General features: G+C 48.6%; 1 protein-coding gene across 1 annotated transcript in view; it reads right to left on the bottom strand.

The window, feature by feature from the left end:
* Positions 1-22,350, bottom strand: part of Slc18a2 (solute carrier family 18 member A2) — a 32,645-nt gene extending 10,295 nt beyond the window's left edge. Inside the window, exons 1-14 of the mRNA XM_069988108.1 lie at positions 22,227-22,350; positions 20,601-20,955; positions 13,730-13,788; positions 13,385-13,468; positions 12,981-13,073; positions 11,914-12,003; positions 11,764-11,807; positions 11,634-11,694; positions 9,726-9,821; positions 2,860-2,938; positions 2,624-2,675; positions 1,402-1,465; positions 388-507; positions 127-260 (exon numbers count right to left, since the gene is read on the bottom strand). Coding sequence (XP_069844209.1) covers positions 127-260; positions 388-507; positions 1,402-1,465; positions 2,624-2,675; positions 2,860-2,938; positions 9,726-9,821; positions 11,634-11,694; positions 11,764-11,807; positions 11,914-12,003; positions 12,981-13,073; positions 13,385-13,468; positions 13,730-13,788; positions 20,601-20,955; positions 22,227-22,347 — 1,452 coding nt within the window. The 5' untranslated portion in view covers positions 22,348-22,350. The remainder of the gene's footprint in view (positions 1-126; positions 261-387; positions 508-1,401; positions 1,466-2,623; positions 2,676-2,859; positions 2,939-9,725; positions 9,822-11,633; positions 11,695-11,763; positions 11,808-11,913; positions 12,004-12,980; positions 13,074-13,384; positions 13,469-13,729; positions 13,789-20,600; positions 20,956-22,226) is intronic.
* Positions 22,351-24,800: the final 2,450 nt, after the last annotated feature.

Below are 24,800 nucleotides of genomic sequence, written 5' to 3'. Positions count from 1 at the left end.
ACATTTGGAAATTTTGCCCCAAAGGAGCAAAAATATATTTTGTAGAGCTGAAACAAGAGGAATCAATCCAGATAACCACATTTAGATGATCAGGAAATGCTTCATCACACCCTAAATTTTTCTTACCATTTTTTCTTCCTTGGCAGGTGGACTTCGAAGAAAAAAGCAAAGAGGAGCAAAAGCTATATCAATTATCCCGATAATTGTCATGAGCCATGGAAATCCAATGGCCTTCGCGATAGCACCACCAGCAGAAGGACCTTCCAGGAAACAGAGAATTAGACCAAGTATGTCTTCTTGACCAAAGGACGAAAGTTTCAATCTTTTCAGAACTATTATGTATTCTGTACTGAGGTAAAAAGTCACTTGGAAAGCTAATGTTCTTACCTATAGCATAACCCATACAGAAGGCCACATCTGCAATGGCGTACACACTCCCATAGACGGACACGTGCCGCAGGTCTACGAGGTAGCCCATGATGGGCATCATCGAGGAGTCCACCATCCCTGCAGACAGTCAGGGAACAGAGTATTTGCAAACTAACAGAAACCAATGGCTGGCTGCTGGTGGCTTCTGCCTGTAATCTTAGCAACTAGGGAGGCTGAGATTGGAGGATGGAGGTAGCAGTAGCCAGTCTGGGTAAACAAAACTATGAAACTCTTACCTCCAGAAAAACAGCAGAAAAACAGGAAATGGAGGTGAGGTGTGGCTCAAATGGTAGAGTTCTAACCTTAGGTGGAAAAAGCTAAGCAAGACTGCAAGTCCCTGAGTTTAAGCCCCAATACCGGCAAAAACCAACAAACAAACAACATGAATTGAATACCAGGGTCAGCTGCTCTGCTAGCTCCCCTCTGCCACTGCCACTTGCAAATCTCGCAGGAGCCTCCAGACAAGAAACCGTTCACTGAAGAGTCAGTGGATGGATTAAGGTTCTGGGGGTGGAGCCCTGTTAGATGATCATTTCCTTGCTCTGTGCTTTACCTCACCTGGTCCCCGCTGTTGTTCCGGTGAGGATACCCAGTCCTGGTTGTCACAGCTTGCCATTATCAGGATCCATCCCAGATGCAGGCCACAGGCTGCATGGCACCCTGGCCCACTTCCTGACACCATTTTCTCAGCCACTGGGGCCCCAGCAGCAGTCTCACCTGCTTCTCCCCCAGCCACACCCCACACAGGCCTCACACTCAGACTACGAGAGTTCCAAGGTAGAAGAAGCGGCCTTTTAAAAAGCACTGGACTTCGGGAGTGAATGGCGAGCATGAGGAAGCAAGTGTCTTTGCGTGTACACTCCGCAGGCCATCACTGAGCTACGCCACGTAGCAACCATCAGACGTCCCCTCCAAAAGAGAAAAAAAAAAAAAAAGCAGTTTCACATGAGATCACAGGCTCACGTGACTTACCAATCGCAAAACCAACTCCAAAGTTGGGAGCAATGAGTCCATAGATGTTTTTTGCAAAAGGAATCTGGAAGAGGAAAACAATGTTATAGTAAAACAACAAGTTATCCAATGCTAAATCATCTTGAAAAAGTCTTAAGGATTTGTTTGCTCTGAGGCCTTAGTATGCTTGTTCCCTTCTGAGAAAAACAGGAGTGGGGGAAAGGATGGGTTTTGCCATTCTTATCTTTAAAAGATAAAGGCATGGTATACTTCATGCCTGTAATCCCAGCTACTCAGGAGATAGATTGAGAGAATCATGGTTGCAGGCCAGGCCAGGTAATACGAAATAGTGAGAACCTATCTCAATATACAAGCCTAGTATGGTGATTCACATCTATAATACCAACTATATGAGAGGCATCAATAGGAGGATCCTGGTTCAAGGCCTTTCTGGGCAAAAACTTAAGACCCTTTCCAAAACAATAAGTAAACAAAAAAGGCATGGCTCAGGTGATACAGCATCTGCCAAACGGGGGTTTGAGTTCAAGTCCCAGTACTGTCACACAGAAAAAAACTTAAGATTTAATTATGTAATAAAACATCTGAAATATTGTCTGACTTCAGTTGCCCTCAAGTGTTTTAGGTGCTATGATGTTTAACATAGTGGGGAGAGAAAACTTAAAGGTAAATTATGTCATAAAACATCCTAGCTACATACAATGGTCATGCCTATAATCCTCAGGAGACTGAGGTAAGGAGGACTGCAGTTCTAAGCCAACCCAGTCCCCTGCTCCCCCAGAAAAGTTTATGAGACTCCATGTCAACAGAAAAAAACCTCAGTAGCATGCACCTGCACCTGTCACCCCAGCTACAACAGGAAGTATAAATAGAAAGATAGTCTAGGCCATCCCAGGTAAAAGAGTGAGATGCTGTCTGAAAAATAACCACAGCACAAAGAACCAAAGGAATGACTTATGCAGTAAAACACATGTCTAGCAAGTACAGTGCCCCCAAATAAAATTATATAACAAAACATCTTAAATAATGTATGACATAAAAATATTCCCACTGAAGAATATTGTTCACAAGTGTTTACAGTGGTCCTTACAAAATTAGGATAAAATGAAAGACATAAACATCCACAAACTCAACTTGCTATAAACATTGCTTAGTGAACCTCAACCAAAACAAAATCTGGTCGATACCAGACCGTCCCCACTTGTCAAAAGCCATCTTTACTCACACATAAAATACTAATTCCAACGATTGTCATTCCCAGCAGAGCACAAAGCCACCTGTCCAAGACAAGTAATGCACATCAATAAATACACACTTAGAATGTTTTTTCCCCAATCCCAACTTTCAATGGAAATCAAGACGATGACTTGTAACAGCAAAGGCAGAAACATTTTGAACTTCTTCGGAGAATCACATCATTATTGGAATAGAGCAATGAAGGCGGTTTTCATCTCATCTTACCTTCCCATTTTGTGCGCCAGTATCCCAAAAATATTGGTTCCAATGAGATAAGAGATACTCGCTGGCAAGAAAGCCACGCCTGTGAATTTATGAAAAGGACACCTTATCAGTTCTGATAGCAGTCACACGTCAGAAAAACTAATAATCATAGACACTGCACAGTTGATTCCAGCAGATGAAATGAAGCCCTGGGCCTGCACCCAAACAGCTAATATCCGGTGGCTGCCACCTCCATCCACATGGCTTATCCAGCCCAGAAAGCTGCTGAGCCATCCTCAAAATGAAAACCGTTTCTCTATCAGCAGCTGCATCTCGTCTCCTTCTCTGTCTGGTGGCAGCTTTACATGTGGACCAATGGGGGCACCTGACATCTATGTATGTGTCCCCATCCTCCTTGCAGTTCTGCATGACAAGTCAGACACAGTCATTGAGAGAATTACAGGAAACAGATAAGCAAAAAGAAAACAGTCAAAATTATCCAACCCCCATGACTCAGAAAGCTCAAATGATTTTACTCTTTCTTGAAATCTGATAATAAGGGACCTTTGGTGTCTGCTGGTATATAGTTCCCAGTAGACCACCACACATACTCAAGATACAGAGTTTAAACTACTGACAATAATGATCTGTGTGATGCATATTCTTGGTCACATAATAATCCATGAATAAGGTAAGCTTGGATACCAGATTTCTTTGCCCATAAGCAGTCAAAGCTGCTTTGTCTGCACTGTTCCTGGGGACTTCAAGAGATGAGTTCCATGAACAAAAATCCCAAACTAAATCCTTCTAGCCCAGGGAATTCTGGGAAATAATAATGAAGAGAAATCTTATTTCATGTGCCAGGGATTCATTTCTACCACACTTAGCAATAGGCAGTGGTCAAATAATTGTTCGGTGTAATCTCATTTAGCAAACATTTATGATGGGCCTATGCCCAACCCAACACCAGCCTGCAGCAGAGACAAATGACAACATGGCTCTCTGGTCACCACAGAAAGTGTCTGAAGGGAAGAATTAGATGGTGTTTGGACAGTGGTGTGGTCTTGTTAAGAATATAACAAAGCAACATAGGTACTGCAGGGGAATCCTGGATGGCAACTGCCCAGGATCCCCAAAGCAGGTAGGTAGTATTTAAACTTGATGCCCAGAAGCCGGGCACCGGTGGTTCACACCTGTAATCCTAACTACTCAGGAGGCTGAGAGCTAAGGATCATGGTTCTTGGCCAGCCTGTGCAGGAAATTCCGTGAGACTCCTATCTCCAATAAACCACCAGAAAACCAGAAGTGGCACTGTGGCTCAGGTGGTAGAGTGCCTTGAACTGAAGAGCTCAGAGACAGTACCCAGGTCCAGAGTTCAAGCCCCACAACCAACAAAAAGAAAGAAAGCAGCTGCCACTCCTCCAGCTCATCGCTGGGACGTGAACTCTGGGGACCTGCGCTTCCAGTATTTGAAGATCTGGGTTTTCTAGATAAACTGGAACTCTGGACTCTTGCATGGAATCTGATTTTAAATGTTGATAATTCACTTAAAAAAAAAACCACACAAATGCTGTGCAGGCCAACACTCTATCGGCCAACCAAAAACAAAATCCTCTTGAAGGTTTGAACATGGCACATGGTCTCAGTGTCAAAGCCCCCAGTCAGCTCCAGTCAAAGGCAGTGGTCCCCAGAGCAGCCACAAAGGCCTACCCAGCCCCTCCCCCATTGAGTTGTGACTCCAGGGGCAAAGCCTGGGATGTGGCTGCAAAGCCAAAGCCTTCAGTGAGGACACAACAAGCTCTAGCAGGAGCCACCACGGAGCTCCATCTTTCCTCACAAGCGAGCCCCAGGTGCAGAGTGACCTTATTTTCCAGGGACAGCAAGGGGTCGATGGCGACAGAGTCCATCCCTAGATTCTCAAACCAAAAGAAAGCACTGGATTGGGAGCCTGAAATAAGAAGTTCACTTCAACTTCAACTTGCTCCCTGAGGCCTGAAGGGATCACTTCAACCTCCAAAAACCCTACAAGAATTCACACACTGGGAAGTGGCACTGTGGCTCAAGCGGTAGAGCGCTAGTCTTGAGCTAAAAGCTCAGGGACAGCGACCAGGCCCAGAGTTCAAGCCCCACAACCAACAAAAAACAAAAAAAAAACAATTCACACACTTGTCCCACACACCTTACAGGACTAGAGAGTCAAATTGTACCATAGGCCCTGGGTGAACAGCTCTTCTAGTCCCATTTCAGTCATTTCATGCATTCTTCCTATCTGGAACTGAGAGCCCTCACCTTGTCCCATACAAGAGAAGGTCACCTTGCTTTTGCTCTGAGTCCCAGGGCTGGCTCCCTGACTCTTTTGGACAGCTCTATGGGACACCAAGCCCTCAACTCTCCCCTGTCACTTTCACCCACAGTCCTAGTTTACATCCAGAGCCGTTAGAACAGCACAAGACTCTGCCCCATACCCAGTCTGGCCTGCCAGGGCTTTGCATTGCTCCCAGTGATGGTTCCCATCAAGTTCAACTTATTTACCTTCAAAATAGGATGCCTAGAGCGGACCCAGCCCCACCTCCCTTCAGCATTATCAGCTGGCCAATAAGCATCTGAGGAAGGAAAGGAGGACTGACTGCATCCTTCAGGGCTGGTTCCACAAGGGGTCCTCAGTCACCCAGCTCCTCATTCCCTCACCCCACCTGTGCCAGCCTCTCTGCAGTCCCCTTGCAATAATACGACCATTAGGAGCTTGTAGCACACAGACCCGCTCTTGCTCTAGCCCCCTACCTCATCTTCACAGGAAGTTCTAACTGCAGAACAGGACTCTGCCTGTCGCCTCTGAAGAAACTGCACCATGTGCCTTTCAGACCATTATCTCTGCCCCCTGGGCATCTTTTGAGTCTGCCACGCATTAGCTGGCTTTATCCCTCCCACATTTCTATCTGTTGCAAAAGTAACAAGAATGAATTCTTGTGGAGTCAAGTCCCACCAAATCTCCCTGAATTAGCTCTGGGGAACAGACCTTTTTCTGGTTCTTTTGGTCCACTTGTCTTAAATGAGAAAATGAGAAGAAGAAAATACCACTGGCCTAGATTGCTCTGGTCCAAGGATGGCAGTCTACTTGTCTTCTGGTATCCTCCGCTAGCACAGGAAAGCTCATGAAATCACAGCTGGCTAGGAACAGAAAGCCCTCTGCCTGGCAGACCAGTGTCTTTCCCTCCATTCCATTCTGTCTCACCATACTGCACTTAAGACAAATGGGCCAGAAGGAAGAGTCTGGCTCCATTCTTCTCTGCAGCCTGTCCCCCAGGGCCTATGCTTTCCTTTGGGCTTCATCCTGAACTCGGCCCCTAAGCATCCAGATTGCCCAAGGGAGGTCATTTGATCTAGAACTTGAGGTAAAAGGAAAAAATTATTAATGGATTCTCTCTGGACTCATAACCCCATCCTCCCAACCAGGTGGCAAAGGAAGAATTTGGGGTCACACTCACAAGGGTAGAGGTGGGCTGCCATCTCTTCCTCTCTTAGAAACTGGCTCAACCACAGCGATGTGTGTCACATGTGCAACGTGTGTGACCCAGCTAAACAGACTATTTAGCTCTGCTTCCTGATCTTTCTCCACAGAAGATGGGGAGGTCCAGAGGCAGAATGAGTTCTGAGACTCCCAAACAGCCAGAGCTGGCCTCTGCCACGGGGTCCTTCGTACTGCCCTGCACAACCTGAGGTGACCTCGGGCGTAGGGACCTATAGAATCTGTAGGCCCCAGCCCCCTTCCATGGGGACTCAGAAACAGGTAAGAAAGGCAATTCTCTTAAGGGAAGGCAAGCCTGCCTCCAAGGCAACGCACTGAAGCCAGCGCAGGTGCAGCACAGCTCGGGAATTCGGGCAAGCCAGAGGCCTACAAGATGATCTCCACTGACATCCAGCCTCTGCTACCTCACTCCTGCAGCCTGGGGCTCCTGGTTGACCTTAAAGACTTAATAGAGAAAGCCTCAGGCTCTGTCTGGAGAAGATGGGGGAGCAGAGCAGCTTAATGCTCTGCACACGGCCAGGACACATTCAATTAGGATCCTAAGTCAGTTAAGTGGAGACATCCGAGCAGCTCTGCAGGTGAGAGCGTGCACGAAGCAAATGCAAGGAGCTGGGCTGCACTCTGCAGACCACACTTGCACAGATGGAGCCTTGAAAACACCCAAGACCCAAGGCACCAAGGACCAGAGGGAAAGAGAAGCTGGGTAATGACCTATGAGGGACTGTTCCTGTCTTCTATGAAGGTGCTCCTGCACACTGTTAGAAGCAAGCATCCCTCTCCCACCAAGCCCCATGCTTGCGTTAGAAGCCACTGAGGTTCTGAGCTGCTTCTTCCTTCCCAGCTTCCAGGAAGGTCAGAACTGCATTTTCTGCCTAAGAAACGGCCTCAGTTTATCTTCTAGGATCCATCCTCCTCCCCCCGAATAAAGCTTGCTATTTGGGGCTTATTTGGGGTTTTGCTTTTCACCATAACTCACATCTTATGAAAATCATGCTTTGCAGGGTGCAGTTTGGTGGGTTTTAGTATAGTCACAAGATTGTGCAATCATTTCCACTACCGGAACCCAGAAGATTATCATCACCCCAAAAACTATCATGTCTATCTCTGCTCCACCCTGTACTCCAGGCCCCTGAGACTTTTTAAGGATTGTTTAGTAAAAGAACCTCATCTCCAGTAACAACCAAAAGCTAGAAGAAGAGGTGTGGCTTAAGTGGTAGAGCACTAGCCATTAACAGAAAAGGCCAAATGAAAGTATAAGCCCTGAGATTAAGCCCCAATACTGCAACTAAAAAAACAAAAACAAAAACCTGGAGCTAACCCAGATGTGAAAGAGTAGGGACTGGCTGAAAATGTATGACATGACTTTAAAATACAATATGCAGGCATTAGAAGGAATGATGGGGTATATATCCACTAAGCAAGGCAGAGTGAGTCTATAGGTTTTATTCTACTCATACCCCCAAACTCCTTTAAAATGTTAGTTGTTTTTTTTTTTTTTTTAAGCCAGGCACTGGTGGTTCATGCCTGTAATTCTGAGATCTTAAACTGAGATCTGAGGATTGTGATTCTAAGCCAGCATGGGCAAGAAGGTCTGTGAGATTCTTATCTCCAATTAACCACCAGAAAACTGGAAGTGGTGCTATGGTTCAAAGCGATAGAGCACTAGCCCAGGCAGAGTACCTAGGCCCTGAGTTCAAGCCCCATAACCATGGGGGGAGAAGAAAGAGAGAGAGAGAGAGAGAGAGAGAGAGAGAGAGAGAGAGAGAGAGAGAGAGAGAAAGAGAGAGAGAGAGCCTAAAAGATAAAAATAGACCATATTAAGATGTAATATTTTCCATTATATTTTAGTAAGATATAAAAGGAAAGACAGAGTAAAAGAATGAAACTGTTCCAACATACAACTAAGTGGGATAAAAGAAAGGAAGGTTACATTTTAAAAAAACAGAAAAAGTTTCCCCAGAATTGAAAGAGGGGGTCTCTCCCCAAGTGATAACCCATCACATGCCCACAAAGACCCCACTGTGAGTCAGTCACACTGCAGAGAGAACCCACTATGGGAACACCCCTGGCTGCCTCAACACCACCACTGCGTGCCAGGAGACAACAGAATTGGTGGCCTCAAAAATCCAAGGAAAAGGGCTGGGAAGGTGGCTCAGTGGTAGAGTGCTTGCCTTGCATGTATGAGGCCCTGGGTTCGATTCCTCAGCAGAAAAAGCCAGAAGTGGCGCTGTGGGTCAAGTGGTAGAGTGCTCACTTTGAGCTGAAGAGCTGAGGGAGAGCGCCCAGGCCCAGAGTTCAGGCCCCATGACCGACAAAAAAAAAAAAAAAAAAAAAAAAACAAGGAAAAATGATTTCCAACTAGAAATCACACTAGCTAAGTCAAGCAAGTACAAGGTAAAGGTGAAGATGGCTGCAGATACACAGCATCTCAGAGAGTTTGACAGACATGCACCACCTTTGCCAAAGCTGCAGAAAGATGTGCCCCTGGAAATGAAGGAGTAAACAAGAGGGAGGACACAGAAGTACACCAGAGGCAAAGAAGATATCCAGATGATGGAGAGGAAAATCTCAACCTGATCTAGAGAATGCCATGGACAGCTAGGACAATGTCCACAAATGAGCAAAACCACAAAAGGTCAGGTGGGCTAACATACCTAGCTGCACTTGAGAACTTTTATCTTGCCAGAGATTCTGAAAGATAGGTTCATGAATGGAAAAACAAGGCCATGACTAACTCCAGGGGAAAGAGGGGGGTGGGAGTCAAAATGAAAAATTAATTAAAGCACTGTGTTTATACAGCTCAGCTAGAAGCAGTATTCACAAAGTCAATAATAAATGCTAACGTAACCAAAACATGACGCAATTAAAGGAGCCTCCCTTATCTTCATGGGACACTTTCCAAAACCCCCAACATATACCTGAAACTACAGATTATTACCAACTATTATTACACACTTCCTACATACATCATGTACACCTATAATAAAGTATAGTAGTAAGATTAACAATATTAACTAACAATTAAATAGTATGTCTTTATAATATATACAATATTTATATTTTAATATGATATAATATATTAATAATATATTTCATAAATATAGACCTTATTAAGATGTCATATTTTCTATTATATTTTAGTAAGATGTAAACAAGCATTCCATTCTCTGTATTTTTGGTACTTTCACATTTTATGTGAAACATTCTTCAGGAATGATATAAAAGCTGGAACTAAGAGCTCTAGGCACTGAGTTCATTTAGAGTTGAGCAAGAGCAATTGCTTTGCCACCATGCTCAGTAGGGCTAGGCTGACAGGACCTGCCCTGGAAACAGTCTCTAGAATGAGAATCCCAGTCCTTACCCAGCTGCCACTTTCGAGAACACATGGTCTCCATCATCCAGATGGGCAAGGCGGGCTCCAGCATGGCAATCCCCATATTGGCAAAACAGATGGAGCCTTTAAGGGAAGAGTAAGGTTAGTGGGCTTCTGTTTCAGTATCACGTGACCTTGACCGTCTCCAAACATAGTCAAATGCCAATGCCCAGAGCTCAGCTATTAGAACTTCTACTTCCCTAAGAAAATGATCAGCAGCAAGCCCAGAGGATAACAATGGATGTTTATTCTAATCCTAACCAAGTAGAATCCCAGAGTCCGTTTGGAGCTGAGGAGCGCCTCAGCAGCCATCAGGTTTAACCTACCCAACTTAATAGAGAATAAAAGGAGCTCCAGTTTGTGAGCGGAGGAAGCTCCTTGAGGCACCCAGCAGCGGAGCCGTTTTTAGACCACACACATACTGGGACAACTGAGGCTCTTGTAAAGATGTTTTCTCATGCAATGGGCACAGACATGTTTCATGGTACCCTGAGATGCCAGAAAATCCAAGGGTTGTGTTGCATATGGTACAAATGTACTACCCATATGGGATACCTATGCAAACATTCATTATCACTCTGTCAAACAGACCCTTTATAAAAAAAAAAAAATACAGCCACCTGGAAAAATACACACAAAACCGTCCTTTATCATTCTGGGAGCTTCCTGTGTTATGTTCTGTGGAACCTATAATTTGCTAGAACAAATTCAAAGAATATTGTACAGCTGGGAAGGTGTACACATAATGAAGCAAGGTTTTTCATTCTCTGTGACATTTACAGGCAGAACACAGGAGTGATTGGGCTCTCTCCTCACCCACCTTGCTGCTAACCATCCCCCCTCCCACCACCCACAGACACCAAAAGCTGCAGCTAACCCTGCCAGTTAGTGTTTGGTACATCCTGATATTCCTTATATTCTGGCACTTCCCCTCAGCAGTAAGGCTCCTAAAAACCTAAGCTCGGGCTGCACAGACACGCCCAAGGGTCAAGGGGTCACATCTCTCGGACCCCATCCCCTACAATCCTCTTATCCCCAGCCCTGGGTTGCTACCTGCACCCTTAGGTCCCCATAGCACGATGAGGTTAAAGCATCAGTTTCTCCACCCTAAACAACTGTGTGTTACCCTCACCAAATCCATAGCACAAGGGTTTAAACACAGACAAACTGAAGCTCTGATTAAAGCTGAATTTAGAGACCCTCAGCTAGGGCAGGGTCCAGGATTCCTAGGCATCCCTAGCCCTCCTGGATGCCATAGTGCAAGGCTGCCCAGGGAGCAGCCCACAGCCAGGCCCTCCTAATGCCAGGGCCACCACCAGCCCTAATACTCAGGCCCCAGCGGCTCCTGCACAGACTGGGCCCTGGGAAAACAGCCACAGGCCTAGCAGGGAGGTGGCTCATGGTCACTGGGGACAGTGACTAGAGAGATAATAGCCCATTCTCTCTCCTTTCACAATCAAGAGCCCAAAGGTTTAACCTATCCCCAAAGGGTGCTTTGTAGTAAGGAGAGCAATCTCTGGACCCTCTGGAGCTCAATTCTGAGTCTCTATTCATACATTCCCATTGGAATCAATACCCACTCAAAACCAGGGGTCTTCTAGAAAGTTTAAGGCCAAACACGGATCACCTTTTAACACAGTCAGTGAGCAAGGTGAACTGAGACAGGGCCTCCTGTGGCATCGCATGAACACTGCAGAGCACCAGGCATGCCATTTATATTTGCCCAAAAGGAAAGGGACCTTGGCTGACAGACATGGCTGGGGAAAAAACCATTTCCTGAGTCAAAACATGCTGCCTCTTATATTCTTCTGGGGCCCCACATTTCCAGCAGCTCTGAGAAAATGGTACTCTCCCTCTCCCCCCAGCACCCTGCCTCTGGCATCTCAGAAGCCCCACCTGCAGCGATGAGGATGTAGGGGTCCTTCAGCAGTGTGGTTAGGGGTGTCCCTTTCTGACTCTGTCAAGCAAAAACAGGGATTATGATCGTCACTGGTATACTTCGGGGCCCTCACTGCCCAGCTCTTACCTCTGGCTGCACCCGGGATGGCTGGAGCACAAACAGCTGAACCGCTACAAGGGAAGAACACAGATGTCCATTCTCAGGACGCACACCTGGCCCAATCATGGGCAACACAGATGCCCAAGTCCCACCACCACGCTCCAGGACATCACTCACCTCCATCTAAGAGCACCAAGGCAGCCAGCACCAGGAATGGGGCGGTCTTTCCCACAAACTCATAAAACACGCTCCCAAAGGGGGGTCCCACTGCAGGAAGAGAAAGGGTCTAGCCAGTCCTGGTAGACATATGCCCCTCCCCACAGGAGAACCTCCCTCCGTTTATTCCTTGTGTTTCCCTCTCTGCTTTGTTCCAAAACAGACTGGAGTGCATGCCCACTGTTTTATTTGTTGTTGTTGTTGTCAGTCATGGGTCTTGAACTCTGGACCTGGGCTCTGTCCCTTAGCTCTTCAGCTCAAGGCTACTGCTCTACCACTTCAGCCCCAGTGCCTCTTCTGGTATTCTGAGTGGTTTATTGGAGGTAAGAGTCTCATGGACTTTCCTGCCTGGGCTGGCTTTGAACTGTGATTCTCAGATCTCAGCCACCTGAGAAGCTAGGATTACAGGCGTGAGCCACCAGCACTGGGCCCATGCCCACTGTTTTATTCAGTTAGTATCATGTTGCCTTTGCAGCCTCCTTCTGGGGGGCTTTTCCCTGAGAAATATGGAGAACAAAGGCTGAAGGTCAGAGGACCTGAGCCAGGCCCTGGTGCTGTGTTGCTTCCCTAGCAGAATGGAGCAGGCTGGCTCCACCCACGCAGTGGGGGTGGAAGGCTTCAAGGAAGGAATGGCAAAGACAGGGAAAAGACCTGAACCTGCCTCGGGGAAGGGTTTGTCTCTGGCGTGAGATGTCAGGCAGGGCAGGTAGGAAGACAGCAGACCAGAAAGAAGGTTCTTACAGACTCAAAGTTAGAATTTTGGAGAGAGAGGAGGTCCAGCAGATCACCATATTCAGCCTGTAATTTATATCTGGGCCCAGGGAGGTTTGGCACAGAGACCATGGGGAGCCCTGGCCATTTTCCAAAACATCCACAAATGTAGGAAACAGAAAGGAGAGGGCTGAGGATTCTGTCCGTGTGAACGTACCCACAGCTCTACAGTGGCCAGGGCCCTGGAACTGGGCCCATCACTACTCAACGCCAGACAGGCCCTGACAGGCCCTGCATGCATGGCGGCCTCTACCCACCTAAGACCCCCATGGCCAGGCCTCCCAAGGCGATGCCCATGGCGTTGCCCCTCTCCTCGTCATCTGTGTACACACTGGCAAGCATGCCCATCCCTAAATAGGAGAAGACACTGTCAATACCCAAGGCTTTTGGAACTCCACAGACTCCATCCTTGTCCCCTCCCTTCCCTGGACTCCCTTACCCCTCCCCCCCCACCCCCAGCCAGACCAGCATCTCCCCCTGAGCTTGTGGACCAGCTGGTCTATGTGATTGGCTGAACCCCAAAGGAACATGAACACCTTCTAAAATCCTCCCCCCTCCAATACCTTGAGTGCCTAAATTTGCCCAGCTATTTTTGCAGGGGAGGGCAGTCTTCCTTGGTGTTGGGTGGTCTGCCCCCCACCATGGGGGTTTTCACACCTACCAGCCACAGAGGAACAGGAGGAGCCGATGCCCTGCAGGGACCTGGCGATCAGCAGGAAGGCATAGCTGCTAGAGAAGGCAAACACTGCAAAGAAAAGAGCCACCCACCACCTGGAGGCCACACCCCTGCGGGCAAGACCAGCCTGTCCAACAGGGGGATGCGTCTGCCCAGCCTGTCCCAAGAGGGGATGTGTCTCAAGTCCTCTGTTAAGTGAATACGCAGTCACATTCATGGTTTCTGCCCAGGAAGCCCTTCCCTGTGTACCCTATAGAAACCCCCAAGTGTAGCCTGATTCCCAGCTGGTAGGAGGCACATCTCAGTGGAAGGTCAACATGCGGCACTTACTAATTGTAGAGATAAACATGATGCAAAATCCTGCAAACATGGGAATTGGATAGCCGATTCTGTAAAACACAAATGAAAATCTGGTGACTGTAGGGTTGTTGGTTTTTTTTAAGGCTTTAGATTGATTCTCCCCCATTTACCCTCCGGGATCAGATGGATAAGTGTTTGGTCGACTTTTCTAAAAATTCATATACTCGTCGTTTCCTACGTGACCTTTTAGTGTTTGACTGTCTTGGACTGTGAATACATTTACGGACTGCCACTCTGAACAGACATTTCTCTGGAATAAATGTTAACACAAAGCACATCCAAACCACACAGCCCTGATTTCTGCCTATTTTTGGTTATTACTCCTTTAATTACAGTCTTAGCTAGAATTCCCCCAAAGGAACGCTGAAATCAAATGACTGGTAAAAGGCTATTAAGTAATTCACCTGGCAGCAGAAATGACAGCACTATGCGGAAAAGATGCTAGGATGTAAGATTTTTAAATTTGCCTTCTGCTGATCCCTGGGAGACCAGCCTAGAAAGATGGCCCTGTGTTCTGTGCAAGAGCTAAAATATCAGCCAGGTGCGGGCGACTCTCACCTGTAAGCCTAGCTACTCAGGAGGGTGAGAGCTGAAGATCATGGTTCAAAGCCAGCCCAGTCAGGGAAGTCCATGAATTCTTATTTCCAATTAATACAGACAGAGAGAGAGAGAGAGAGAGAGAGAGAGAGAGAGAGAGAGAGAGAGAGAGAGAGAGAGAGAGAGAGAGAGAGAGAGAGAGAGAGTGCTGTGACTCCAATGGTAGAGCACTAGCTTTGAGTTGAAAAAGCTCAGGGACAGTGCCCAGGCTCTGAGTTCAAGCCCCAAAACTAGCACACACACACACATGCACACGCAACCTAAACCACCCTATAAGACCACCACTTACACAGAGCTCTGCACCAGGCCAGTGGTGAGAAACCCTGGGTCTTCGAGGAGCCCAGAGCACTGAGGTATTACGGAAATTCCCCTGAGTCTCCCTCTCTCCTGTAAATTTGCCTGGATGAGACAGCCAGCGTGGTGCCTGCGTGAGCATGCAGAGCCTCCTGGACACTCTGTGAGACAAGGCAGGGCACACGCTGGCTAAGCTTCAGCTGGGGTGGGTTTCCTCCTACCCAGAATAGCCTAGAGCTTTTCAGGCTGCTTCTCCTCTCCCAAGATGCCTAGAACCTGAAGAGAACCACCTGTACTCAAGATAGAAAGCCAAGCAGGCTGAGCCTGAGTGGGCTCTTCTAAACCAGGCTAGTTGCCCTGAAACTAGCAGGCAGGTCGCTTTGGATCCTCTCCATACTCTGGATGGGGGGGGGGGGGAGAGGGAGGAGAACTTGTCCCAATCATGTGGTAAGCATACTGTGGGTCATGTGTAGCAACATAGATGTGGGGAGGGGCCCATTTGAGATGAAGGATCCCATCCCCCTGGAAACCACAGCGCTGTGTGCCTACACAAGGGAATGAATCCCTCTGGGACTTTAGCCAGGCAGGTGTTGAATAAGTGAATGGCAAGGCTGGAAGGAAAGACAGGCTGGTACCAGTCCACATCCTCCTCTTGAGATAAAGCAGCTCACCACATCTGCATGAACACCTGGATTCTCATGCTTCCCTCTCGTTGCCAGATACACAGGCCAGTACCTCCAACACTGGCCAAGCTCCGGCTAGGCTACCCAGAGGTCAACCTCAGGCAGGATCCTTCCTGGGTGCTCAGCCCCAGGACAAAGAAGATTCAGTGTAAGTCCTTACTGGGGCTCCAGCTCTGCTGTCCCTGTACACCTGCCTCAGAAGAGGGAGTGTAAAGTGTCCTCAGGGCACTGAGCAATGGGTCAAACCACCACCACCACCATGAGGTCTTCTTTCTTCCCCACAAAGTCTGCTAAATGGATGGGAACTCAAAGGACATTAGTAATAAAGGTCTGAATTGGCCTTCTCTCAATTCAACGCCATCTCAATTAAAGTATTACTAGCAGAAGAGGCTCTGCTTCAACAAACCTTTAACCAAACACCCCATTGTTATCCCCTTCTGAGTCACCTTCCATAAAGCTTCAGGGAGCAATTAATCCAATTTGACTAGAATAAAAATCATACATTAAGCCCCCAGATAAACATGAGAAACAATAAAAGCTATGCCAATTACAGTTGCCTAATTGGTGGAGAAAACCTTTAGGTCCCTAAATGGTCCCTGGCAGGCACTCGTTTTTCCTCTAAAGCTAACAAGGAGGTTGACTAATGCAGACTGGAATCTCAGCTTGCTAAGACCTCAGTTTTCCTTTATGTCAGTAAAGGACAAAAGCAAGAGACCCACAAGATACAAACCATTCCCAGATAAGCAAGAGTCACTGTCTGCTTTCCCTCATCTCCTAAAAGGTAAAGCAGGAAGTGAAAGATAGTTTTAATTCGTTCAGAAATACAGAGATAGGAAGTCAATTTGTTAATGACACAACAGTCGTGAGTTGGCTATGAGATCCACACAGGAGCTCACAGGCCCTGAGTGTGTATGTGAACTGCTGTGTGGCCTCAGGCCTGGGCCTGGTGTTAGTCCTGAACACACAGCTCCAGTGAGCTTCCCATCCCTGGAGAGTTGCTCTAAGTCCATGGCAGGTTTCTCCTGATTTCAAAGCGAAGACACTGCCACCATCTAGAATGGGAGATCCCTTTCCCAAACAGCTGGTTTCCCTGTCCACAGAGAGGCTGAAAAGGTCACTGCTTATTCTTACAAAGCCTACTGCAGACCAACCCAATGGTGCTGGAGAGAAAAAAAAAACAAATAACCCTGGTAAATTTCATAGAGATTTCATGCCCTGTGGCTTCCTCCTTGTCATTCAGATGCTAGCAAAGATTTGTGAGGAAAGATAACTGCTTTCAGATACATGAGGTAACTATGGAAATAAATTAAGCCAATGGCTGCTGCTGGCTTGATAAAAAGCAGACCCTCTAGACAGTGACAAGCTGGAGGGAGTCAGGAGAGAGACAGCCCGCAGCAATGGTGGTGACTTTCTGCAGGCAGCAGCTGATCGGGAGGATCTCTTGGTTCTAGAGATGCAACTACCACTTAAACTTCACACCAAGTAAATGAAGACAAGGATGTCAAGTCCTGAGCTGGGATGCAGCTCAAATACATGAGTGGCCCTGGGTTCAACTATTAGCATAGGAGGAAGGGAGGGAAGAAGGTAGGAGAAGGGAGGGAGGGAGGAAAAAGGGAAGAAGGGAGAAAAAGAGAAGAAGGGAATAAAAAGGAGGGAGGAAAGAATGGAGGAGAAGGAAAGGAGGGAGGGAAGAAAGGAGAAGGAGAGATAGAAGAAGGATCAGGGAGGGAGGGGCTACATCTTTATCTGACTTACTGAAGAGAGAATGGTAATGATGTTTTCAAATTGTTATCTGTCTGAAATACCCATTTTAGATACATATATACCTAAAAATTACCTACTGGATCAAAATGATGACACACCTGCTAGCTCCTTTTGAATGGATCAAATAGTTCCTAGTTGAACAGTTCAACTAGAATTATAAAATAAGTTACACCAGCCCCAAGAAGGAAATTGAATTGACCAAGCCACCCTTAGTGGTTTATTGGATCTATGCCAACTCCATATTTCCAAATCAAAAGGTCCTTTGTTCCCTGTCTGGTAACGTAATTGCAGTGAATATACAGAACCTAGAGAGTAAATAAAACAAGAATAACATGTCAGCTTCTCAGCTGAACAAATACCCCCATGGAGCCAGAAGGTGTTATTTTGTGTCTTGCATTTGGCATGTGATCTTATCCCAATACTTAAAACAACGCGTAGAACCATCTGACAAAAGCCACTCAGCTGTCACTATCTTAAGCATGAACACAGGGGTCAGGGTGAGACTTGTGTGATGTGGGGTATTTCATCTCTCACACACAGGGTCTCCAGGGGAGTGACTTTGACTGGCCTGACTCTAGGAGCTTCCCTATGTGTTCCTGGGAATGGACAGGCCAGATTCACTCACATCAGAGCTGGGAAAAGACTGTGTATTCCTGGGGTCAGGGATACATGGAAAGAAATCTGATTTTTCCCCTTCCCTCCAGCCCCAGATTCTGTTAGCTAACACTTTGTTTGTGCCTTTACCTGTCTGGCTTGGTTGGAGATAAAGATCCAAGAATATTCTTGACCTTCGTTCTTTATTGTGAATAGCCAAAAATAAGAACTCAATAATAGTAGGAAGGAGGGAAAGAAGAGAACCTTGGACCGAGCCTGGACATGAGCTGCAGCTAGAAATAATTGCTTTTCCTCCTGATGCATAAACTCCTTCCTCCCTCAAATGCTAGGACTATCCCAGAAGTGTCTGGGGAAGTATTCACAGGCTTTGGTGCTCTCTAACCAGGAAGAGGGGAGCCAACTTCCAAATGCTATTATTCACACTCATTTACAGCACTGAAAATGCAACTTACAGGTGATGTTTTAACTCCTGTGTGACCAGAAACATTCATCGATTTTCAAATGCTGTTTTTATTAAACATACTTGTTGACCAACCCTGAGGATGTGAGTCATACCTCTCGTTGGTATTTACAATGGCTCACAGAAAAGGTATAAAGATAGACTGTAGAAAAACAGCATAGAAAGGCAAACCCCCCTTCTCTGATAATTTCCCTCTGAACTGAGAAGGAAAGCAATCTTTAAGTGCCCACAGGAGCCATAAGCCCCCAAATTCTTGTTGACTAGCATTAGAAAATATTAGGAAAATTACAAACCACCATTAAGGTGACCACCTTTTGTCAACCCTAAAAAAGGTTTGCATTTCCCTATTACTCGACAGTGCTAGATACTGGAGATCATTGTTTTTTAATGTGCTGGGTAGCTAGGAAAACCAGATAGATGTTCACATTTGATCCTAGATAATTTCCAAAATGGATCACCTACTGTAAGAATAGACTACATTTCACAAGCCACAAAGCAAAATGAGGATTCCCTTGGAAGACAATCTTTTGGAGCCCAAGACATCAGCCTTGGGTGGCTGAAATCTCAAAGAAATGGGATATTTACTAAGGGAAAGGCCTTGCTGGTTCTTCCCCTGGTATAACCAAAGCATTCAAACCAAGAATGGCAGTGTTAAAATTTTTAAAAAGCAATTCTTTTGCGATTTGTATTTGGAAGACTGGAACAGTTACATCATTTCAGGGAGTTTCTAAGTATTTCACAGTACCACTCCAGTCACTGGCAAGGCATTATTACAATAAAGTCCTCAATTTTCCTGTGAAGTATTCGAGCTTGTTGGCTCTGTCAGAGTACAAAACCCTGAGCAGTTGTTCTGTAATTATACCAGATGCATTTTCAGAAGTGCTCTTAATTTGGGGTGGGGGGGAGAGAGAAAAAGAAAAAGAAAAACCCTGCAACTCCCAAGGTCTGTTTGGTTTTGTCCTGGGGAATAGAGAAGCCACAGAATGTCACCTCCATGACGCTTCTCTGTGGGTGCACAATCAGCTGTCCCGGGGTTAATTTGTTTAGTATGTTTGATGTGGCAGGCAGCCCTACACTACTGTTCTGCAGGATAGGAGGGCTGGCCGAGGCCTGCGATTGCTAACATGGATTCAATGACAGGCGTCTTTCATCTAACTGCAGCTAGAAATGTGTGCCTCCACCTCCCAGCACATCTGCAGCACCCTGATGTGGCTCAAAATGGCCAGTCATGAGGGAAGTTGAGATCTGCCACACCCTCTCTCTGAATGCCGGCCACCACCCGGGCCAGGCCTCCACTCACTGAGCCCCAACCCCACAGAAACACGGGGCTCTACTCTCACACCAGCCCTTTCCTGGCTCAATGTTCAATCAATGCTGGCAATAACATTTGAAGATGAGGCCACATTTTCTTTTTGCTTTCTGTTTTTCTGTGCTGCTACTTGGACTTGAATTCAGGACCTCAAGCTTCTGCTTGGCTTTTTCACTCAAGCCTGAGGCTCTACCTACCACTTGAGCCATCCCTCCACTTCTGGCTTTTTTTTTCTGGTTAATTGAAGATAAGAGAATCTCTCTAATTTATCTGCCTGGGATGGCTATGAGCTTCAATCTTCAGATCTCAGTCTTCTGAGTAGCCAGGATTATTGGCATGAGTCACTGGCAAAAGGCGACATTTTACTTTGCATTAAATGGTCACAAGTCAGACAGTCTCTCTTGGTCCTCTCCCTCTGTTTGGCTCACTAACTCTTCTTCCTGGCCATCACCCCCATTCTAAAACCTTATTCCTACCTGCTAAACACTAGGAGCCTTACAGCCTTGCCCAGCAGAGCCTTGCCCAGCCCTGCCTTTCCTAAGTCACCATACCCTGCCATGTTCCTTCTCCCATCTCTCTAGTCTTTGTCTTTGCAGCTCTGGGCTTTCCTGAAGGCAGGATTCCAAACACTCCTCTCTACCAATTTTCAACTTTCTGTCTATGGAGTAACCTGGTTCATCCCACTCCTAACTGTTTTGCAATGCTGGCTGTAAAAGAAGCTACCCTGGCTTTTGACAGCGGGATGAGAACAAGTCACATGACACATAGAATACCAGATGATGGCCCTGGTAGCTGCAGAGACCCTGCTGCCCAAGGGCAGTTGTGATCAGGATGCTTACAAAATCTGGCATCTGGACAGAATCAAAGCCTTGTTCTGTTTACTCATTCATCTTTGCTGTTTTAGTACTTCCGAAGCCAGGGAGAGAAGAAAGGAAGATGGAAAAGCAGAACAAATGGAAATCTTGGCTACTGTGGGCGCAGATATAAGGGTCGGGGGGTGGGGGGGCAGTCCTAGCCTGCCCGCCACTGATTCTCCACATTCTAACAGATGAGTGAGAAGCAGATGGCAAGGAATCATGAGTGAATCTGAATTTCTCCAACTCTATTCACCGGGCCTACCTGTTGGTCAGCAGCCCTATGAAAGGGTTGGTGAGGAGCTGGACGGTGGCTTTGGAGGCGAACAGCAGGCCGACTTGCACGTTTTCATTCAGGAGGTCTTTGTCTTCACTGGGACAATCAGAAGGGGCGGTGGACGTGTTGGTCACCATGTGCAGGGTAGTGGCGGCTTTATGGGGCTGTCTCTTCAGATGGTCTCCGGTGCTGTTCCCAGTAACCATGGTGGAGTTGTCATAGTAGGAAAAGATGCTCTGGAAGCTTCCAGAGGTGGAGGTCAGGAGCGCTGGACTGGGCGTCTGGATTTCTGTCGCATTTTTCTCATGCTTAATGCTGTACAGGTAACTGGGAATGATGGGGACTGGGACAAGCGCAGAGCAAGACAGTGACAATCACATTCGACCTTCCCCAGAACAAAAGCCAGCCCAACTAAGGGTGCATCAAAAGCCAAGTGAGGTCAGAAAGCTGGCATGTGTGTCCCTGAAGCTGGCAGAGGCCTGGTGCCAGGCACATGCACTGAAGCGACCATGCGCACTGGTTGATTTCACATCACTTAGTAAATCAGGGGAACCAGCAAGGCCTCTGTGAGTCTCAGCTATTTTAAGGAGTAGCTGTTGTACTCCAGTGACTGGTCTCGGGGAATTGGGTCATTTGTCCTCAGGATCATGTCTGAAGAGCAAAAACTGGTGTGAAGTCAAGTCAATCAGTGCTTCCTACAAAGGCTCAGAGCCTTTTCAATGAAGGAGACTGAAATCGAGATGTCAGTACACACCTTCGAAGGAAAATAAAAAATTCTGTAGGACAGTAATACATTGGGAGTTCTGCAGCGGGCTAACTTTTCAAGCTATCTGTTATGTAAAAGAGAATCTGCAATGCTCCAGACCAGGTGTAAGACTGAAGAATTCTTTAGGCTTCCATGAAAGGAAAAGGAAAACTGTTTAATAGAAGAGAAGCGTGGGCACATGAGAAGCAAGGGTGAATTCAAGACAAAGGGGACCCAGGTCCTTCTTCTTGAGCCGGCAGGTGCCCGAACAGCCCTGAGCCAAGCAAGTTCTGAGAGCTGTTGTGACACTAGCAGCCTGTGCTCACAGCGATGGAAAAACGACTGTGCTATTCATGTAAAAAGAAAATCGGTACCTTTTAAAAGATAAAGCATGTCACAGGCTTTTCTGTCCAGGGGGCTGCTTTTGAATTGTTTTATTTTATTCAAAACTCCATTTGAGGTTAAAGTCTCACCCCCACCTGTTCCAATCGCTCCCGCCCCGCGTCTGTCACCGATGGGCTGCGTTTAAATACCACTTCTCCCCCCCTCCCCAAGGCGGGGGGCGGGGGGGGGGGGCTGGGGACTCCTGGCCTTTGGTCTTTGCACAGTTCTTATTCTAAAGCGCTACACTGGGCTTGGAGAGCGGCCCCTCTTCCCCAGAAATCTGTCTCACTGTCGTGGAAGTGGGCAAAGAGAAGCCGAAATTATCAGGAGGAAACATAAGTTCTGGGTCTTATCGCATGTCAGTTTTTGACCTGGCCGCCAGGAAAGCCGAAGCCACAGGGCAGCTCCTCCGGGGAGCGCGGGCTGGGTTTCGCCCCGGCCGGGGCGGGCAGGGGACGGCGGGGAGGGAGCCGGGCCGCACGTACCCACGACGGTGAGCAGCATGTTGTCCAGCAGCAGCGCGAGGAACACGATGAACAGGATGAGTTTCCTGGAGTGGCGGCTCTCGCGCAGCCAGCGGAGCGGCGCCAGCTCGCTCAGCGCCATGGCGGGGGAGCGGGGCTGCGGGCGGCGGCGCGCGGTCAGCCACGCGCCCCGTCCCGCCGAGGGTCCCAGCCCGCGCGCCCCGACAGCCGATCCCCACCGCAGCCTCCAGCGCCCGGACGACGGCGCCCCGACGGCGCTCGCGGGCGCCACCCGGGAGCCGGGCCGCCGTCCCGTCCCCGCCGCGCGCCCAGCTTCGAGAGGAGCTGCTTTGTTTTTTTGGGGGGGGGGAGGTGGGGACCCTCCCCGGCCCCCTCCCGTCCGCGGGACGTACCTGGGGTCCCGGCCGCTGCTCACCGGGTTGGGCGCCCGCGTCGTCTCCGCCCGCGCCGCGGTGGGCTCGCTCCGTGGATCCCCGCGCCTCCGGCTCGCGGTCTCCGCCCGGGCGCCCGCAGCCGCCGGGTTTACCGGGTCCGCCTCTGACGTCACGACCCGCGCGGAGCGGGGAGGCGGGGGGGGGGGGCGTCCGGCCTCCGCCCACCCCGCGCCATCGCCCGCACGCGCGGCGGCGGCGCCCCGGGTCCCCGGGCGGGGCGGGGCGGGGGATGCAGAGGAAAGGGGGGGGGGTCCTGAAGCCCAGGGCCAGAGGTCAAAGGTCCGGGGGAAGAGTGAAGGCCGGGGTGAGGAGGCCGGGGTCAAGCGCTGTCTACACACACACACACACACACACACACACACACACACACACACACACACACACACACACACACACACACACACACACACACACCGTCTCACCCCTCCTTTCTCCTCCAGGCTGCAGCCCACGCAGGCGTGGAGTCCTGACGCCCTCGGTGGGTGATGGGAACAAAGGAAAGGGGGACCGTGGGAGTGGAGGGGGCGAGCACCCCGAGCCTCAAGTCTGAGCGTCTTGGAGTTCTGGTGGACAGGACAGACAGACAGCCGACCAGATGCACCTGTTTGGGGTCGGGGGAGGGGCGCGCCTATGCACACACGCACTCTCACACACACACTACAAAGTGAGCTCTGGACGCCCTTCCCCGGGACAGGGGACGACTCTTCTTGGAGATTCTCTTAAAAATCTGTGTAGTCCCGTCCTTGTTTCTCGCAGAGGAATCTGACCTCGCGCGAGGCCCGGCCTTCCTCTCCGTCCTCCCAGAGCGCCCCCAGAGCGCCCCTGTGCTCCCCACCGCTGCCCTCCCATCCAGCCTGAGAAGAGCTGGGTGGAGAGGTAAGTAGGTCAGTGGCGGCTGAAGGAAGAAGTCCCAGGGTGTGTGCAACTTAAATATTGAAAGAGAGCAAGACGGAGACCCACTTAGGAAGAGGAAGCAGAAAGCAGTGCTTCGGAGGGGGCTGCATGTGGGGGGGCACCGAAGTGTGGGCTCTGGGCCTTCAGAACCGGACCAACCCCCCCACCCTTAGGATGCGCCATGACAGCGAGGGTCTCCTGCTGAGCTCTGGGGGTCAGGAGCTCCCACCACTGCTGGAAGAAGAAGGTCATGGCGCTGCCTTCCCGGAACAGCTGGTCCTGCAGATCTGCCCAGCAAACACAACGTGTATTGCTTTTCCTTGGGATCCCAGAATTCAGCCACCAGCTCCCCAGCCTGCAGCATCTTGTCTTTTGTCAGACACCAAGAGCAGAGAGGGCACAACAGCAGCGCCAGGATTGGCTTTTCCCTTTAAAATTCAGTATTTTAGACCGTGTGTAGCCACCTGGGATAGAGCAGTTGTTTGAAATAGACATGATTGGAGAGCCTCTAGCAGGAGTTAAACATCCATTCGGGTCAATTTCACAAGTGATAGGCTTGTACTTTACAAGGCTCCTTTAACCTTACCTTGCTCACTTTCTCCCCTGTCCCTCCAGCCACTAACAGCCCCTCCCTCAGAGTGTGATGGAGACCACAGATGGAGCTCCCTCTCAATCCTTTCTCTGTTCTGGTAAAACTGGAAGGGATTGAATACAGGGAAGATGTGGAGTTTCCATAACCTTCTTTGGCAAAGGGAGGGCTGGTACTGCTGAGGTTTCCCCTCACCAAAGAACTTGGTAACACAGAAAATGAACTCGTCCCCAGATCAAACAAAGGGTGAGAACAGAAGTGTGCAGAGCCATGTGCAGCGTTTCTGTGGTGCCCAGGCTGGCTACTGTGGTAGGAAGAGGCTGGAGCTGGCAGAGAGCGGGGCATCAGGTAGGAAAGGCAGAAGCAGGAACAGAGCCCAATGACTCCCCGGCTCCTACAGAGATGCTCAGACACACTAGAATTCCCGAGAAATGCCAGCAAATGCAATGGAGACCCAGAGAACGGGAAGCAGGCTCATGCCATTTGGTGGCCAGGAGCGAGGAAACGGGGAGACTCTCCCCAAGTGGAATGGCCTTTCTGGAGAGCCATCAGAATCGTTGGGGTCAACTTGCTCATCCAGCTATCTTTCTGGGTCTTTATTCACTCTGGGAGGCCACTTTAAATAGTTCCCTGAGCTTTGGGGTATTACCCAGTGGT

Source organism: Dipodomys merriami, unplaced genomic scaffold, assembly GCF_024711535.1.
Source record: "Dipodomys merriami isolate MVZ:Mamm:240054 unplaced genomic scaffold, mDipMer1.0.p SCAF_35, whole genome shotgun sequence".
Lineage (NCBI taxonomy): Eukaryota > Metazoa > Chordata > Mammalia > Rodentia > Heteromyidae > Dipodomys > Dipodomys merriami.
This window is presented reverse-complemented; position numbering and strand designations above follow the sequence as displayed.